Here is an 18648-nt window from a genome sequence, read left to right on the forward strand (position 1 = left end):
CATTCCCCGCTGCCCCAACCTGTAGAACATACTTGAGTGCCATACAAATGACATTTTTAAGACATCTTTTAAAACATTTCGATAAAACATTAAACCAAGCTTGTAAACTTTTTTTTAAAGAGTGTGTGTGTGTGTGTGTGTGTGTGTGTGTGTGTGTGTGTGTGTGTGTGTGTGTGTGTGTGTGTGTGTGTGTGTGTGTGTGCGTGCGTGCGTGCGTTATGGGCTTAAATTAGTGCCAATAATATTTTGTACTTGTAAAAATAATTTGTATTTGTAAACACATTTTGCATTTGTAAAAAAAATATTTGTACTCGTAAAAATAATATGTACTCGTAAAAATATTTTTTGCATTTGTAAAAAAAATATTTGTACTCGTAAAAATAATATGTACTCGTAAATAAAATATTTGTCTTCGTAAATAAAATATTTGTATTCGTAAATAAAATATTTGTATTCGTAAATAATATATTTGTCTTCGTAAAACAAAGTTTTGTATTCGTAAGATAAAAATGTGTGTTGTAATTGTAGAATTACATTTACAATGAACATTGTGACCAGAAAAAAACAACAGCTTGCTCGCTCGAAGATCTGTTCTACGGATTGCAAAACTTTATTTTTGGCACTCTGCACTTCCGGGTCTGAGCCAATCACGTGAGGCCTTTTCCACTACCCAATCATAAAGCTCCATAGGTCTCCATGGCAACATGGCAAACGGGGTTGCCATGTTGCAACCCCAAGAGTTGCAACATAACTGCAACATAATTCCATTGCTCAGGAAATAAACAACGGATTACAATAATATGACATTCCCTATAATCAGTAACATGTAGGTGATACCTATGTCTATCAAATATGGTTTTATTGAAAGGCAATCAAAGGCTAGATCGAGTTTAGAAAGCAAACAGGTCATGTCTGGGGGCCTCAGTGCGGCTGCAGAGTTTGATTGAGTGTGAGACTAGGACCCACATGCCATATTTCAAAATGAGCGGCTTCATCGGGAATCGTCCGCGTGTATTTTGCTAAGAGATTGGTTACATAGTTTAATTGATATTAATTTATTAGTGCATTAAATTTCCCCATCCACTTTAATGGGAAAATGTAAAAACTCGATTTCAAGTATTTTTTTTTCAGAAACTGTAAGGGCTAGAGTTACAAGACTTGGAGGGGAGGTTCATAATTGAATCCGAAATTTTCAAAAAAAGAAATTCACCAGTCGGCCTCATGGTGGCGCTATAAAAGCCCCCTTTACGTTTTGGCCTATAACTCTTGAACCGTAGGTCGTAAAATAAAAATCTAACACCCCATATAGGCCACGCCCATTTGCGTCAGGATAGATTTTCCGCCATTTTGAATTTTCTTCAAAACACACTTTTAGCTCCTCCTCCCACATATTTTGTCCAAATTTCACAAAAATCGGTACACATGATCTCTGGGCCCATGCGATAAACATATCCAAACGGCATTTTGATAATCCTTACTATTCGTCCGTAAATGGCTTCCAAAGTTAGTGGGAGGGGCCTGTTTTACCAAAAATGCCAGAAATCACGAACGAAACGTCCGGTCAATCCCAAATTTAAATCACATGTCGAGGGTGGTTTACTCAACGAATCCCCAAAAGCATTTCCACTTTGACTAGGGGGCCTCACAAATGCACAAAACATAACCGTTTGATGAAAAAACATGATTTTTGGGGGGAACAATCCTTTCAAAATGTAATAAAAGCTAGGAGTGACGTGACAATATGATTGGCCCGTTACATTTGTGGGAGGGGCCTATTTATTTAGTGGGAGGGGCCTATTTCTTAAAATCAAAACAGCACGTATCACAAAGGCAGGATCCGATCGGCACCCGATTCGAATGGCACGTCGCACGGCCTGCAACGGTATTCCTCCCGGCGTATCCCTCGAGTCCCGCGGCCGAGACCGGCGTCGGCGCAACCACACTTTGCAATTTCCCAGAATTGCTACGCGTCTAGTTTTTATTAAAGTTGGAGACCTCGCACGGTAGTGGAATGTTCGGTCTATGAGCAGAGCAGCCCGCATGTCAAATCGTTAGAGAGGGGAAAAAAAGTCACTTAACACTCTGGACCACCCTATAGCCTAGTTGCATTACCTAGTTACTTTTAGTAAGCAGAAACAAAATAGCAGTTTCATGTTTTTGGTAAAAATGTACCTTTGAGAAAATGACGTTAACAAACACGGCTGTATTTGGGTAGGTTCTTGAACGTTAAATCTTTGTGTGGTACAGCTGAGATCCAAGCCATACTACGTCTCTTGAATAGCCTACATTGTTAGCCTCACACTGTATTCAATCTTGAAGAGGAGAGCTGCGACAGCTTTCTCATAGACCAGCCACACATGTGCAGTGTGCAATGATCACTATGTAGTCGGCAAAGAAGTTAATGTTTACAAACACAAACCACCGTCACTCTCTAGTCTTAAGCGTGTCTCTATGTACAGTCTGACCCCTCAAGGGCTGTAGCATCGAAAAGGTGGGCGTGGCGAACTTTTGGTGACGCGACGTTGGTACACCCTATAGGTCAGTAGCAGTGCTGTCAAGCCTATAATGCTGGAGGAGGAGGAGGGGGTGGGGGCTTTTTTGTAAAACAGGCCCCTCCCGCAAATTTTGGAAGCCATTTATGGAAGAACCGTATGGACTATCAAAATTCGGTTTGGAGATGTTTATTGCATGGGTCCAGAGATCATGTGTACCGATTTTTGTGAAATGTGGACAAAATATGTGGGAGAAGGAGCTAAAAGTGTAATTGAAGAAAATTCAAAATGGCGGAAAATCTATCCTGGCGCAAATGGGCGTGGCCTATATGGGGAGTTGCGTCATGACCCAAGGAATCTAGGGAAAAAAATATTTTTATTTTACGACCTACGGTTCAAGAGTTATAGGCCAAAACGTAAAGGGGGCTTTTATAGCGCCACCATGAGGCCGACTGATGTATTTCTTTTTTTGATAATTTCGGATTAAACTATGAACCTCCCCTCCAAGTCTTGTAACTCTAGCCCTTACAGTTTCTGGGGAAAAAATACTTGAAATCGAGTTTTTAAATTTTCCCATTAAAGTGGATGGGGAAATTTAATGCACTAATAAATTAATATCAACTAAACTATGTAACCAATCTCTTAGCAAAATACACGCGCACGATTCCCGATGAAGCCGCTCATTTTGACATATGGCATGTGGGTCCTAGTCTCACACTCAATCAAACTCTGCAGCCGCACTGAGGCCCCCAGACATGACTTGTTTGCTTTCTAAACTCGATCTAGCCTTTGATTGCCTTTCAATAAAACCATATTTGATAGACATAGGTATCACCTACATGTTACTGATTATAGGGAATGTTATATTATTGTAATCCGTTGTTTATTTAACCTGACCCTGCCAGAGGTGGCGGTATTGAGTAACCAGGTTCCTCAAGACAGCTACATCTGAGATTGCTCAAGGGGTTGAGCTAACACCGTACCGCTCCCGGTACGGACCAATCAGCGTGAGCTAAGGGCGGGATCTGGGCAAAAGAGGATGTGACGCCATATAGAAGCGGCTGTTGTTTTGTAGTTTCTTCACTAGTCAACATGGCCGCTACCATGAGCAACACCGATATGACGATAGATGCTGCAATAACATTAGTTATTTCTCAACTGGACAATGTTTCTTCTTTGAAAGAAGAGCAAAGTTTGGCACTGAAGGCTTTTCTGCGTGGAAAAGATGTTTTTGCTCTCCTCCCGACTGGCTTCGGCAAGAGTTTAATTTACCAACTAGCTCCACTGGTAGCGAAAGAACTGGGGACGAAGCCGAAGCCTATATTGATCGTCGTGTCTCCTTTGACTGCCCTCGTAGCAGATCAAATCAAAGAGGCTACGAATCTGGGACTCTATGCTGCGCAACTCGTAGATAATGCAGCACACACCGACATCCTCGACGGCCGATGTCAGCTGGTCTTTGGCAGCCCGGAGACATGGTTACTGGAAGATAAATGGCGTGATATGCTTTCCTCACAAGTGTATCGTGAAAACCTACTGGGCATTGTCGTCGATGAAGTTCACGTCGCATACAAATGGTAAGCTAAACGCCGTTAAATGGCTGTATAGTGTAATTGTTAACACTACACATACACTGTAATGTTAAACTGTAAAACAAAACAGAGCAGCGTGTTTCTAAATACGGTTACAGTAGTTCAAAGACGAAGTGTTGTAACATTTATGTTTTATTTAGGTCAAACATTATATTATAAACAATAAGCTAACACACACAAACAGACCAAATGTTAAACACAGATCTTACTGTAACTGTATTGTTGTAATGCAACTATGCACGTTACTATTGCTGCTACCTAGACTCAATGTAGGATTTATTTTTCTTTCAACCAGGGGACTGGGAGCAAACGGGAAGCCAGCCTTCAGAGAAGCCTTTTCCAGGCTGAATGAACTAAGATCCATAGTCAAAGAAGGTGAGTTTTGAAACACAGTAATGCTACATGATTAAATACATGATTAATTAATATATCAATCCAGAAAAGGGGCATTGATTGTGTTTGGAAGGGGGGCTGCATTGTGCTGCTACCTGAGGGGGTTAATGTTGGGGGGGGGGGGGGGGGGGGGGGTTGTGTGTGCATTGGGCTGGCAACCTGGTTAGGTTAATCCCCCTATTTTTAATGTTAGGGGGAGGGGTGTGTTGTGCTGGCAACTTGGGGAGGCTAACCCCCCTGTTTAGCCAGGTTAGGGGGAGGGGTGTTTACACTACAGGAGCAGATCATAGAAGTTGGTGCTGTCCAAGTGTAGTTATTTGTCATGTAAAGAAAATACAGTATGATATGTGGAAATGTCAGTCTTTACCTGAAGCTACCCGATAACATAAATAACCTAATTATTTCCCCTTTATAACACTATAGAAAGTGTAGCCCACAGCAGTTCTTCATTAATGCTTGTTTGCTGATACATGTGCACTTTTTGTCTTTCAGGTTTACCTGTTTTAGCGTTGACAGCATCTGCTGATAACAAGAACAGAGGCCGTGTGACCAGGATGCTGAATATGGAGGAGGCAACTCTCGTGACTGTTAGCCCAAACAGGAAAAACATCAGGCTGGGACTGAGTCGGGTTCCTGCTGATAACTTGAACTGTATGGACTGGGTAGTAAAGGAGGTCAAAGATAAGGGTCTATCAATGTCTCCCATCATAATCTATTGCAGAACACTGAAGTTAGTTGGGAGAGTGTTCACCTATCTTAAAGCAGAATTGGGAGAAGATGCTTGGGTTAACAGAGACCAGGATCAGAAGGCTGAGAACCACCTTATAGGAATTTTCCACAGCAACACACTGTCAAAGTACAAAGACAGAGTTTTGGCCTCCTTTAGTGGAGAGGGAGCTGCCGAGTGGTTGTTGCAACAACAGCTCTTGGGATGGGCTTGAATTTCCCTAATGTTTCTCATGTTGTAATGTATGGTTTGCCAGAGGATGTTGAAGACATTGTTCAAAAAGTTGGAAGGGCTGGCAGAAATGGGTTACAGTCACATGCAATTTTGTATGCTATAAAAAAAACTGTAAGTGCTGGTCCAGAAGTGAAAGAACTGATACACACTGGCACTAAGAGCTGCTTTAGAAAAGCACTGTACGGCCATTTTGAAAACCAGCCAACAAGTGTAGAGCCAGGGCATGTCTGCTGCAGCTATTGCCACTCTGTATGTTCATGTGCAGGTGAAGATTGTGACGAGCCTAGCCCCAAACATGAGGTAATAGAACAAGATGCTGGCATGCAAGGGAAATGTAGAGTGGTAACACAAGAGGACAAATCTCTTATCCGGGAAATGTTAGAGGAGTATATGAGTTGTTTAGAAAAAGACACAGCACATGTCTACACTAGCAAGTCAGCATGTACTGGTTTCAGTGCTGAGCTCATAGATGCAGTAGTAGAACGCTGCACACACATATTTGACTTGTCTTACATTCTTAGAAACCTTCCCGTATTCAGAAAAAAACATGCAAGAGAAATTCTGCTAATCATCAATGAAGTCTTTGGTGACATTGAGGATGTAGAGCCTTCTTCTCAAGAGGATAGCTTCACTGAGCCAGACATCGATTATACAGGGTATTTTGATGAAGATGATGAGGACTTTGAAATGGGAACACAGCACAGCAGCTCAGAATCGTCTGACGAATAAGCAGTTGGCCATTAAAGGCTCTTATAAGACTCACATTGGTTGTCAATTAAAGCTGTGGTATATTTAGTTGACTGAATGCTCATGATTAAAATTGTTTTGTATGTAATTTGAACATAAGCAAGTGATTAAAAGTTTGTCGCTGCAAAAAATCTGGTGTCGTTTCTTTTCCAGGTATGCAAATATATCACTTTTAGATTGATAACCTTTTATCACAAAATAAGTACATCATTGTTTTACATCTGTCCTGGTACTGTATGTCACCCTTTTCACTATGCATGATGACTCTTAATCCCTGCTTTTCCCCCCCATGTTAAAATTGATTGTTTCAAATCATTAGGCTAGAGGCATTGATCAGTTTGCCATTTTACACATGGGATCCAACTTTGATACTGTACAAACATGTTATGATGTTGTTTTAGAAAGTAAACATGAACAAGTGAGGCAAATTAAAATATTTATTTACAAAAAACAACAACTAAATGCTATAGTTGCGCATACTCAGGTAGGGGAAAATCACAACAATATATATATATATAACAGGATTATAAAAACAATACAACATGCGTAGCCTATATTCAATAGGGTCCCAACTATGTACACTCTCATATCCCTTTCAAGTACCCTTTGTTAAACAGTGCAAATTCACAGTGCAAATTCGAGATACATATTTTCTGTGTGAAAGTAATGAGAAAAATAAAGATGCACTTGGTCCAGTCATTGATGAACAGCAACAGTGAATTATTGCAACATTTTTGACTACTTGGCAGCAGTTATTGCACAGACTTTTATAGCACAATGAGATATACGTTATCTAAAGTGTATCGTGGACATGTTGAAAGACTGTGCTATATTATTGACTGACTCAGACTCAAGAGTAAAACGCTTTAACGCTGAGAGGAGAGTTTGGTGACCACAGGCAGGATGCCTCAGGTGATGTCGGTGTTTCTGCTGTAGCGGTAGCCGTTTCTGGAGGTCTTCTGTCTTTGTCCTCTTTTTCCCATCGCCTTAAAATGGAAAAATCGTCTTCCATTCTTTGAAGCAAGCGAAGACATGACCTACACATCCGACACGATACGGAGGGGTCTTTAAACAGTGTTAAACCTAACGCTATCAGGCGTTCGTTAATACTTGTTTCGTTTGCAGGCTTAGGCTTATCAAATATCTTCCTTGTACCCGTTAAAATACCTTTTATGCGCAGATTCGTGTTACAAAAACGGCAAAAATCTCCTTTTGTATTCTTCTGCCCCTAACTATATGACATTTTATGGAATGTGGGCGTGCACTTCTGTTCATATCTGGTGTGTTAAGTACCTGAGGTAATAGTTAAGGTACGGTAAGTACTTGACCATTTCTCCTAATAGTTGATGGATGAAATGCAGATGACAAAATCTACGTAAGTGTAAAAAGTACTTCGCTACAGGGAGGCGGGTGGCCTTTGGAACATCAATTGGCAGCGTCGGTGGCCAAATCGGACCTTCCAACACCGAGATCACATTAACCTACAAAAATGTCTACACAAACAGCGGGGCTTACAACCCTCTAGATTTGCATTTGATAAATTGTTTATCATTCCCAGAAATTAAGATGGAAAGCCAAAAAGATATTGTTAATGGTCTAAAATGTATATTTATGTCACACTTACGTTTGTCCTACCCTGTCCATCTCCCACAGGTATTTTCACGGCTCCAGTAAGAGGGGTTTACTACTTTAGTTTTTCAGGCCACAATCACTCTACGCGCCCGATGGGCCTGCGACTGGTGAAGAATGGAGTACAGATTGTTACAGTGTACAACCATGCGTTGGGAGAACGCGCTGAGACAGCCACCAATGGCATGACTCTGCAGCTTGACATAGGGGACCAAGTATCCATGAGACTCAGGGCACACACTTGGATATTTGACAGCCATAATGACCACAGTACCTTCATTGGTCATTTACTGTAAAGGGAACAGGGAATTTGTCTCAAGCCAGAGCCAAATAAGGAGTGACAGACTGAAAAGAATGTTATATGCGTCTGAAAGTACTGCAATCATCAGTTCTCCAAACAATAAAACATACAGCATTTTCAGTTAGAGGAAGGAAAATTGTTGTTGATTTGCTTCTGTAAAGGTTTAATATCTGCATAAAATACAACTATTTTCTTTATTTTTCTTAAAAAGGATATAGAAAATAGAAGTGTATAAGTGTATACTAAGCAGACCATGGGTCATATCAGTGATTACATTACAATCACACTATATTCCCCTATGCGTCTATGTGTATGTTAAATACAGATTCTAAAAATCACTCTTCACAGATTCTAGACACATTGACATTTCATAGATGGTAATAGCAGATAAAATGCAAATGAGATCTCACATGAAAATTGGCCTTGAATAACATTGTCAATCTCAGGTTTCTGTGAGTTACATGCTTCCACCTCAGGCTTTCACCTCCTCTGAAATACCAGGCTACAGTGGCAATTTCACTTATTCATCGGCTAATTCCTCTTTAAAGGTCACAGTGATGAGTGTCAGTCAGTTTTTTTTTAGTCAGTTTCATAGGGCACGCAGGGTCTGCAGCACTGACGCTGGCTATATTGCACAGGCTACTGATCTGAACAGATTTAGAGATAGAGGGTATAAACAGGAATGGGTTGATGTCGCTGTTGATCATTTTAAAACTATGACGCAAGAGGAATGTCTCATACCTAAAATCAGACCTCAAAAGGCAAATTTTCCTTTCTGTGTCCTCAGATACTCACCCATGGGCTTTGATTAAAAAAAAATAATTGCAAAACATTGGCATATAATAAAATCGGACCTCAGACTCAATACTGTCTTTAAAGAAGCCCCAGCTGTTGTTTTTAAACGCCCTCCTAATTTGAGGGATCAGTTGGTGAGAAATTATACGCCCGAACCTAAACGAAGCACCTTTTTGGATGATATTCTCGATGGGAAATACAGGTGTGGGAGTTGTGCCCAATGTGGCTTTACGACTAAGTGCAAAACTTACACACATCCCCACAGTGGTAAAGCCGTCAAGATACGCGGTGTGATTACCTGCAGTACCAAAAATGTGGTGTATTTTATTAAATGTCCCTGTGGCTTGGGGTATGTAGGAAAAACCAACAGACCCCTTCGTACTCGCATCAGCGAGCACCGCTCTAACATTAGATGCGGGGACGAACGTAATCCAGTGGCTCTACACTTTAAACAGGCAGCCCACAGTATTAGTACTTTCCGTTATACAGGCATCGAAAAGGTGTCACATCCCCCGAGAGGAGGCAATTTAGAACGCCGCCTGTTACAGCGTGAAATGTTTCACATTTACTCTCTTAATACTACGGGTTAAACAAGGAATTCGACATCAAACCTTTTCTGTAACTTGTATACTAATCTTGTCTTTTAATATTGCTTTATTGCTTTTTTAATGTTTAATGTTCATATAAATCTGACTGTGTGATTTCTCTGTTCATGGTTCAGGGAGCTATGTTTATATACATTGTGGTAGACTGGTATTTTGTATAGGGTATAGACACATATTTTTACTAAAAATGTTTCCCTTTTTCCTGATGGCCACTAAAGAATAATGGCTATTCTATGTAATTGTCATAGATCTGTGAGTCAATTTGTGTGTCATAGACTCACAAATTGGGGTGTTGTCCCCGGGTGCTTGCACTCAGTGATTAGTGTATCCTGCCCTCCTTTGTTCTTCTTATACCAGTCTCCTCACACTTTTCAGTATACCTGACGAAGGCCACATCGGCCGAAACGTTGTTATTTTGACCGCTTTATTCATTAAATTTGCCAGGAGCATTAAGACTGTGTGCGGACTCTTTTCTTTTGTTCATGTATATTCAATTGGATCCAGCACCCGTTGCAATTCTTGGATGTGCGTGCACTACCTAACCACAGTGATGCAGAGACGTGCAGAGAGATTTGGAGAGGCAGGGGCTGGAATTTCAAAAGGGCACATGCACGGACAAATGCACGCGCGCGCATGTGTCCCCCTGCGCCCGCGAAGCGCGCGCAAAATTTTGCGGATATTCGTCGGATTCGGGTACTTTTTTACCCGTTTTTTGTTACTTTATTTCGGTTTTAGGGTTAGGGGTAGGGTTAGGTTAGGGTTATAGATATATAATAAAAAAATAAAAATAAAACTTTTTTTAATAATGTTTTTTGGTGGCTTTGGATAAAACATTGGTGGCTATAGCCACCGAAGCCCCCGCCTAACGACGCCACTTATTCTTCTGTATAATGAGTACTTTTACTTAAGTAAAGAAATTGAGTACTTTTCCCACCAATGCTGCTGTGCTGACACAGAGAGAGAGAGAGAGAGAGAGAGGGAGGTAGAGAGAGATATAGGCTCCTGCTTGACAAGTAATTTCAAATTAACAGCTATATATATATTTTTTTTTGTCCATACATACCTAATCTGTCTCAAACAATTGGTCCGTGTTCTGCGTGCATTCACTGCGTTCAGTTGTGCACTCATTTAGGTTTCGATTGTGTATAATAGACTTCGTTTGCCGGGCGGTATCGCGCACCCAAAAAATAGCCGATCTACAAGCTCACAATGCCTGGCGTTGCGACGCGTTGTGAGCTTGTAAATCAACTATAATTCTGCGCGAGCACTGCATGGCACGGGGCTCAATTAAGTAAGCTTTACTGCAGGTGCGAGGCCAACGGGCGCAGGGGTTTCTACAGTTTACAGTCAGAGGAGACAAGGGCACTTTTTACCGACAGACAAAAGGGCAGGGGCTCAAGCCCCCTTTGATGTCTATGTGTGCACGTGCATGCAGTGATGAGTAGGGTTGGGTACCGAAATTCGGTTCCAAGCAGTAACCGATAAAGAAATTGTCGGTACCGGGTACCCATAAACAATATGTAGTTTCGGTTCTGCATATCGGTTCCTAGACGCGCTAAAAGCCGTTAAAACAAAGGCAGCACAAAATCACAAATCCGGTAAAACACCGCTGTATGGAGAATTATACAACAGGTAGTTCCGACCAAGCGATCTGATTGGCTGAAATAGCTATCTAGCCGTGCTTCAAACCAGCATCATAGCACGGGCCTAATCACATTAATAAATCACTCCGCGCTGGAGTCCGCACCTGATTAGACCATATATGGCACAGCTGTGCTGTGAAGTCACGCTGTCCCACGTTAGGAAAACAAACAGCCACTGGAGAACAAACAGCTATGCAAAATGGACTATGTTGTTAATTTTGACTTATTTGGTGGACTTACGGTTGATCAATGGTTAGAAGGTTATAAATATCCTCCTGTGTAAAGTGAAATTACTCCCATTTCGTTAACAGTCCAGTGTATGTTATACTTTATCGTACGAAGGTATCGCACGGCGAAAATAGCCGATCTACAAGTTCACAACGCGTCGCGTTGTCAGCTTGTAGATCAGTTATTTTGGCCACGTGACACGGTCGTACGACGGAGCATATAGCCTACTGGTATTCATTCCACTGCGCAAGCATTGATAGCTCAGCTGTGTTGATGAGACGGTGCCTCAAACTCAAAGCGCTGCTACAGGGACTATTTAATGCCTCTCAGTCAAAAACTCTACTCTTTACAGGGAAACGGACAATAGCGAAACATTTTTATTATTAATTGCCCCACAATATGAATACATTTGGATGTGTTTTGTTGGTAACTGTTGTATAATCGCAATATTACACTCGAGGGTGTGCTTTACCTTACATTATTGGCACTTCAGTGATGCGCGCGGAACTCGGCTTCGCCTCGTTCCTGACCGCATCACTGGCGTGCCAATAATGACGGTAAAGCACACCCTCTCGTGTAATATTGCTTAAGTATATATCAGTTGCGGAGCTGCTGCTTCTCCCTGAGCCACATTCCTCCCCGCACACGGCCCCCCCCACCTCTCCACTCCCCGCTCCCCTCTCCCCCTCAGTGACACCACCATGTCCGTCTCTCAACTGAAGTAGTGAGGAAGGAATTGGCCTGCCCTGCAAACTTTGTAACCAAACTGTTGTCACCTTGAAAACTAGAATCCATGTCAGAGGGTGTAACATTAACAGAACAACCAGCGCTAGTTAAGAGCCTCAGCCTGCGCAGAGCTAAACAATAACACCAGCTGTAAACGCTTCTCCTTGATTGTGCGTGTGCGTGTGTGTGTGTGTGTGTGTGTGTGTGTGTGTGTGTGTGTGTGTGTGTGTGTGTGTGTGTGTGTGTGTGTGTGCGCACGCGCGCGTGCGTGTGTGTGTCTCTGTCTGTCTGTCTGTCTGTCTGAAATGAAACTTAAAGTGACTTCTCCAAAAGGAAGGAATGGCCTAATATTATTAATGCATTTTGGCTGTGTGCAATAATGCAACTGCAGACAATACAGTATATTGCCTCTTTGTTAGGCTATTCAATGTTTTGAGACATTGTATTTTATTACTACACAATAGTAAATAAATAATTCTACACAATAAATAAATACGTTTTAAATAACTGATCTCAATATGGACCCATTCTAGTTATGATATGAGGGTTTTGCCATAATCATGTAGCTCTACAAGAGAGGCATAGCCATGACAGCAATGGTACAACAAAATGTTTTAAAAAATGCATATATATTTAAAAAATAATAATACTTTAAGGCCATTTGGTATTCCTATATTCGTTTTTGGGCAAGTATTTTCCATTCGGTGCATCCCTATTAAATAGACATTTGAACATTTTGGAACCGAAATATGGAACCGTTAAGAACCGTAACCGATAAGCAGAACCGGAACCGGACTCGTAAAAATCCTAACGATACCCATCCCTAGTGATGAGTGAGCATGCAGACTGGCTTGCCTTTCCATATGTTCATTATAATAAGCCTATAGCTTGGCCTATTTTGCAACATACAGGACATAAACAGATAAGAGTCCAGAGTTCCTCATTAACGCAAAAGGTGGCTGTTTGAACTTATTCTCGGAATCAGACTGAGTTGTGTGTGGTGTACATGTTTGTGCTCAAATGTGTTTGATAAAGTACCTGATCTAGGGGTGCAACAATGAATTTAATTAATCAATTTCATCAATTATATAAAATAATGGACTTTAATAAATAATATATGTTCAAAATACCGAAAATAGCAAATCTACAACGCAGTGTGAGCTTGTACTATAGATTTGATGGCTATTCTTACTCTTTTTGCATGACACCATTGTACAATAAAATATAAAATAGAGATTAAGTGGTTCATCAGATTAATCTTTTTTTTTTGTGTTGACTCGTTGATATATATATTTTTTTATAGAAATATCCCCAAAACTGCGCTTCTCGATTATTCGATTAATCGAAAAAGTAGAGAGAGAGAGAGAGAGAATAGATTGAAGAGACAAAGAGAGAGACATGGAAACTGAATAGATTGAAGATAGAAACGGAATAGATTGAAGAGACAGAGAGAGAGACATTCTTACCTAATTCTCATTTAAAGTTAGTAAGTTAACAGATGTGTGTGTGTGTGTGTGTGTGTGTGTGTGTGTGTGTGTGTGTGTGTGTGTGTGTGTGTGTGTGTGTGTGTGTGTGTGAAATGCAATTTATATTAGATTAGAGAATAGATTGAAGAGACAAAGAGAGAGACATGGAAACAGAATAAATTGAAGATAGAAACGGAATAGATTGAAGAGACAGAGAGAGAGACATGGAAACGGAATAGATTGAAGAGAAAGACATGGAAACGGAATAGATTGAAGAGAGAGAGAGAGCCATGGAAACGGAATAGATTGAGTCATGTTTTTTGCAATTCAACTTAAATGAGTCTGCATCAAGTGAGGCTTGAACCGGCAACCTTGCGGTCGTGAGGCACTCCTGGGTAGCTGCAACACTACCTATAGTGCTATAGCTTTGTCCAGGCTGATATTGTCTGTTGAGGATCACAAACTCTTGCCTTCTGTCATGACCCAAGCCCCTGTTTCACTAACACTAAGATCACTCGTTCACAAACCATTTACCAATGAAGAAATTGTACATCTCCTAAGAACCAAAACTAGTGAAAGTAGCCGATCTACAAGCTCACAAACCATTAAAAGTTGTCAGATTGTACATCGGCTATTTTCACAATGAAGTATGTTATACATTGAAAAAACATACTCTCATTGCTATCTGAAAAGTTGTGAGATTGTAGATCAGCTATTTTCATAATGAAGTATGTAAAAACACTCAATTAAGTATTTCATGTTATCTTTAACAATTGCAGATGTATTCATTGATAGTCATGTTGTGTGAAATGCAACTTAGATGAAGTCTGCACCAAGTGAGGCTTGAACCTGTGACCTTGAGGTTGTGAGACATACACTTAAGCGGGAAGCTATTGGACCAACAGACAAACCTCTGAAAAAAGAGATCACACTGATGATACAGTTTCACGCAAATAGCTGAAAGATCCTGGGTTTAAGTGTTTTTCAAACTGCTCAAGATTGCGGACAATCTAAGGGCGGTGCTTACTGGTCAACGTGATAGATGTGTTCCTCATTAGTCAAGGCACATGTGTAAGCAGGTCTAATGGCTGTCGGCCAAACGAGGCATGACTTTTGCCTGTTTAAAGTTTGCATTTTCAAAAAATTGCTATAGCGCCCCCGTTTGACCAATTGGAGTAAGATTGGTTTCAGTGATATTTGGAATGGCCCTTTACATTTCTGCAAAGTTTCAAAGAATGGTAAGTCTGCATGTATGTGTTAGGGGCAGATGAATAATTGTCATAAAACTGCAATATTCATTGGCTCATTAAAGCTTCATTTTTTCACTTTTTCGTGCAGATTGCTCAAAAATCCCAGGATAGGTTTTAACTGCTTTTTACTGCTTTTCATATAATTCAAAATGGTGGGAGATCTAAAGGTCAGAGGTCAAAAGTCAGAGTGTGAAAGTTGTTCAGCATGAGGAGACGCATATGTGTATTGAAGTTTCATGGCTGTAGGTCAAATAGGGCATGAGTTGTACCTGTTCAAAGTTGGCATTTTCAATTGAGTGCTATAGCGCCACCTTTGGACGAAAGATTGTGAGATTTATTTCTTGATCGTTTTTCATGACCATCTACCATATGGCCGCGTTTCGTAAAAAGCGTATGCACGGTTCAGCCAGAACTGCCAAAAGTGGCAGAAGAAGAAGAAATGGAATAATGCCAATAACAAAACGGGTCCATGCTGGAAGCCTGGCCCCGTAATTACACAGGGAGTCATCGCATGCACCACAGACACACAAATGAAACCTATTCAGGTCATTTATTTATGACATTAAAAACATTAAAAAAACATTAAAAATATGAAATGTGGAAATCGTGCCCTGTGTCATGGTTTCTGTTAGGCGACTTCCCTGACCATGTAAAACCATGCAGTCCTTGTTTAAATCCAAAAGTACCTTTTTAGGATTTTATTCATTCCTCAGTTCATAGTTCAGTTCCACTTCCAAGCACAAAAATACCCACAGTTAATCAGTTAATCCAAAAAAATCCAAAAATAAATGCTGTTTAGGAAACAGATCCACGGCCAAAATAAACAAAAATAACCCCCTTCAAAACTCCTCCAACCTCCGCAACCAGGGTCTTTTAGTACCCGGACCAACCAGGCTCCCCTTTACCTTTGGTACCGTGGCGTGGAATCCCGGATTAATGGCCGGTCCTGATCCGCCGTTGCTGTCGCCTCGCCGATGTCCACTTTGTTTGTTTGTCTCGTTTGTTGTTTGTTTCGTTTTCGCGGATTCAACGGAGGTCCTCCCGACGCGGACTGTAACCCGCGCGGCGCACGGACGCTAAAGAGCCACTATAAACATATATGGCTTTAATAACACAAACCGAACGGTCGCAGTCTCTTCGGTTGTGAGACGTTACACAAACAAACAGACAGTGACGGAGCCAGCGAGGTGATTTCCTGGAGTGCACTTCAAAGGGAGCGGGGTGGAGAGCGTGCGGAGACAGAAGGGAGGTGATAGGCTGACCGGTTTTGTGAATGGGGAGTGGAACTAGTGAATGAACGTGACGTGAAAATATAAATCAGGGGCGGATCGCCACAGTGTGTATCTGTATTGTATGTCATGCTTTTATGTGTATAGGACCCCCTGCGTGCGTGCGTGCGTGTGTGTGTGTGTGTCTGAAATGCAATTTATATTAGATCCACATAATTGAGAAGGGGACGCTTTATGATTGGGTCAAATCACATTAACCACTCAAAATAATGTTATGTTTTAAATGTAAACTATTAATGATGTAATGCTAATGCTGGGATGATTTCAACCCTCCTTGCTCAGCTGAACATCCTAGAAATGAGCCTCAAAGCCACTGAGAGTGAAATGGAGGAGGTCAAGAGACAATGCAGGTATTATAACTTTACCTTTAGTTATTAAATGTTACACCTGATGTAGCAAAAAATCATTCATCCTTAATGTCCTCTGTCTGTAGAACCTGGCAAAGTCTATAAGTCATAAGACCAAGCACGTAGTGTGTGGGACCCCTTTTGTTTTTCTTAGTTTTCTTCTTCTTCTTCTTCCGCCGCTCAAGGCCAAACCGGGCAGTCGTTTCTTTTTACGAATATGGTATGGTATGGTAGAGGGTCATGAAAAACTGGTGAGAAACAAAATTGAGAACCATTGAGAGACCACCTTGAGCCATCTGAACAAAACTTTCTACACAATATCTACAAACCCAGTTGGATAGAAGTTTTTATGTGAAGAAATGAAGCCTCCAGGGGCCAATGAAAATTGCAGTTTTATGAACATTATTCTTTTGCCCCTAACTATATGACATTTTATGTAATGTGGGCGTGCACTCATGTTCATATATATGTATCTGGTGTGTTAAGTACCTGAGGTAAGAGTTAAGGTATACGGTAAGTACTTGACCATTTCTCCTAATAGCTGGGATGGATGAAATGCAGATGACCAAATCTAGGTATGTGTAAAAAGTACTAAATATTACATTTTATTTTCATTTTCATTTATTTCACCACAGGGAGGCGGGTGGCCTTTGGAGCATCAATTCGCAGCGGCGGTAGTGGCCACATCGGACCTTACAACACCGAGATCACATTAACCTACAAAGATGTCTACACAAACAGCGGGGCTTACAACCCTCAAACGGGTAGATTTGCATTTATTAAATTGTTTATCATTCCCAGAAATTAAGATGGAAAGCCAAAAATATATTGTTGATGGTCTAAAATGTATTTATGTCACACTTACGTTTGTCCTACCCTGTCCATCTCCCACAGGTATTTTCACGGCTCCAGTAAGAGGGGTTTACTACTTTAGTTTTTCAGGCCACAATTTATCTTTGCGTTGCGATGGGCCTGCGACTGATGAAGAATGGAGTACAGATTGTTACAGTGTACAACCATGCGTCGGGAAACCACCCTTGGGAGACAGCCACCAATGGCATGACTCTGCAGCTTGACATAGGGGACGAAGTATACATGAGACTCAGGGCAAACACTTGGATAAATGACAACAGTAATGACCACAGTACCTTCATTGGTCATTTGCTGTTCCCTCTGTAAAGGGAACAGGGAATTTGTCTCAAGCCAGAGCCAAATAAGGAGAGACAGACTGAAAATAATGTTATTATATGCTTCTGAAAGTATTACAATCATCAGTTCTCGAAACAATAAAACATACAGCATTTGTAGTTAGAGGAAGGCATTGGAATATTGTTGTTGATTTGCTTCTATAAAGTTTTAATACCTGCATAAAATACGACTATTTTCTTCATTTTTTTCAAGGATATAGAAAATAGAAGTGTATTTTCCTAAGCAGACCATGGGTCATATCAGTGATTACATTACAATGACACTATATTCCCCTATGCGTCTATGTTTATGTTAAATACAGATTCTAAAACCACTCTTCACAGATTCTAGACACATTGACATTTCATAGATGGTAATCTGAGTTCCCAGAAGTTTTCGCCAGCTCTGGCGAGGAACTTCTGGGCCAGAGCCCTGGTATTTGTGGGCGGGATGTAACTTACGCTCAGAATCTGAGCGGACACGCCTCTTACCGGTCTGAGAGCTGTGCAACTCGTCTAAAAAGTCCGACGAGAGGCAAACAGCAATACACAACAATGGTGGCCGAAATTTCTCAAGGGGAAATTGCTTCCCGTCGATCCTATTTAGATGCAACGCCCACTGCATGTGGATCCCGCAACCTTTTATTCATTGGCTGTTGATTTGAATCACATGCAGTGGCCGCGCCCCTGTTGTCCAGGCTCCAAACCGAATACTCCCAGACTACATAGATGGTAATAGCAGATAAAATGCAAATAAGATCTCACATGAAAATTGCCCTTGAATAACATTGTCAATCTCAGGTTTCTGTGAGTTACAGGCTTCCAGTCCATCCTCCTCTGAAATACCAGGCTACAGTGGCAATTTCAAGTATTCATCGGCTAATTCCTCTTTAAAGGTCACAGTGATGAGTGAGCATGCAGACTGGCTTGCCTTTCCATAATGTTCATTATAAGCCTAGCGTCCAGAGTTCCTCATTAACGCAAAAGGTGGCTGTTT

At 41.1% G+C, this 18648-nt stretch overlaps 1 protein-coding gene across 1 annotated transcript; it reads left to right on the top strand.

Moving 5' to 3' along the window:
• The first annotated feature begins 3950 nt into the window (after positions 1-3950).
• LOC311045652 (putative ATP-dependent DNA helicase Q1) lies at positions 3951-6179 on the top strand. Its single transcript, XM_084057607.1, has 3 exons — positions 3951-4069; positions 4380-4459; positions 4970-6179. Exons 1-3 carry the CDS (start codon positions 3996-3998, stop codon positions 5416-5418), a joined length of 603 nt encoding a protein of 200 aa, XP_083913733.1. The 5' UTR covers positions 3951-3995; the 3' UTR covers positions 5419-6179.
• Positions 6180-18648: the final 12469 nt, after the last annotated feature.

This window comes from Gymnoscopelus microlampas (genome assembly GCF_963454915.1).
Source record: "Gymnoscopelus microlampas genome assembly, chromosome: 5".
In the NCBI taxonomy this organism is placed as follows: Eukaryota; Metazoa; Chordata; class Actinopteri; order Myctophiformes; family Myctophidae; genus Gymnoscopelus; species Gymnoscopelus microlampas.

Excerpts from the sequence above, each read along its gene's own strand:
- LOC311045652 (XM_084057607.1), top strand. The coding sequence starts at position 3,996 with ATGCTTTCCTCACAAGTGTATCGTGAAAACCTACTGGGCATTGTCGTC. Across the intron at positions 4,070-4,379 it reads GTTCACGTCGCATACAAATG|GGGACTGGGAGCAAACGGGA; the intron begins GTAAGCTAAACG and ends TCTTTCAACCAG. Across the intron at positions 4,460-4,969 it reads AAGATCCATAGTCAAAGAAG|GTTTACCTGTTTTAGCGTTG; the intron begins GTGAGTTTTGAA and ends TTTGTCTTTCAG.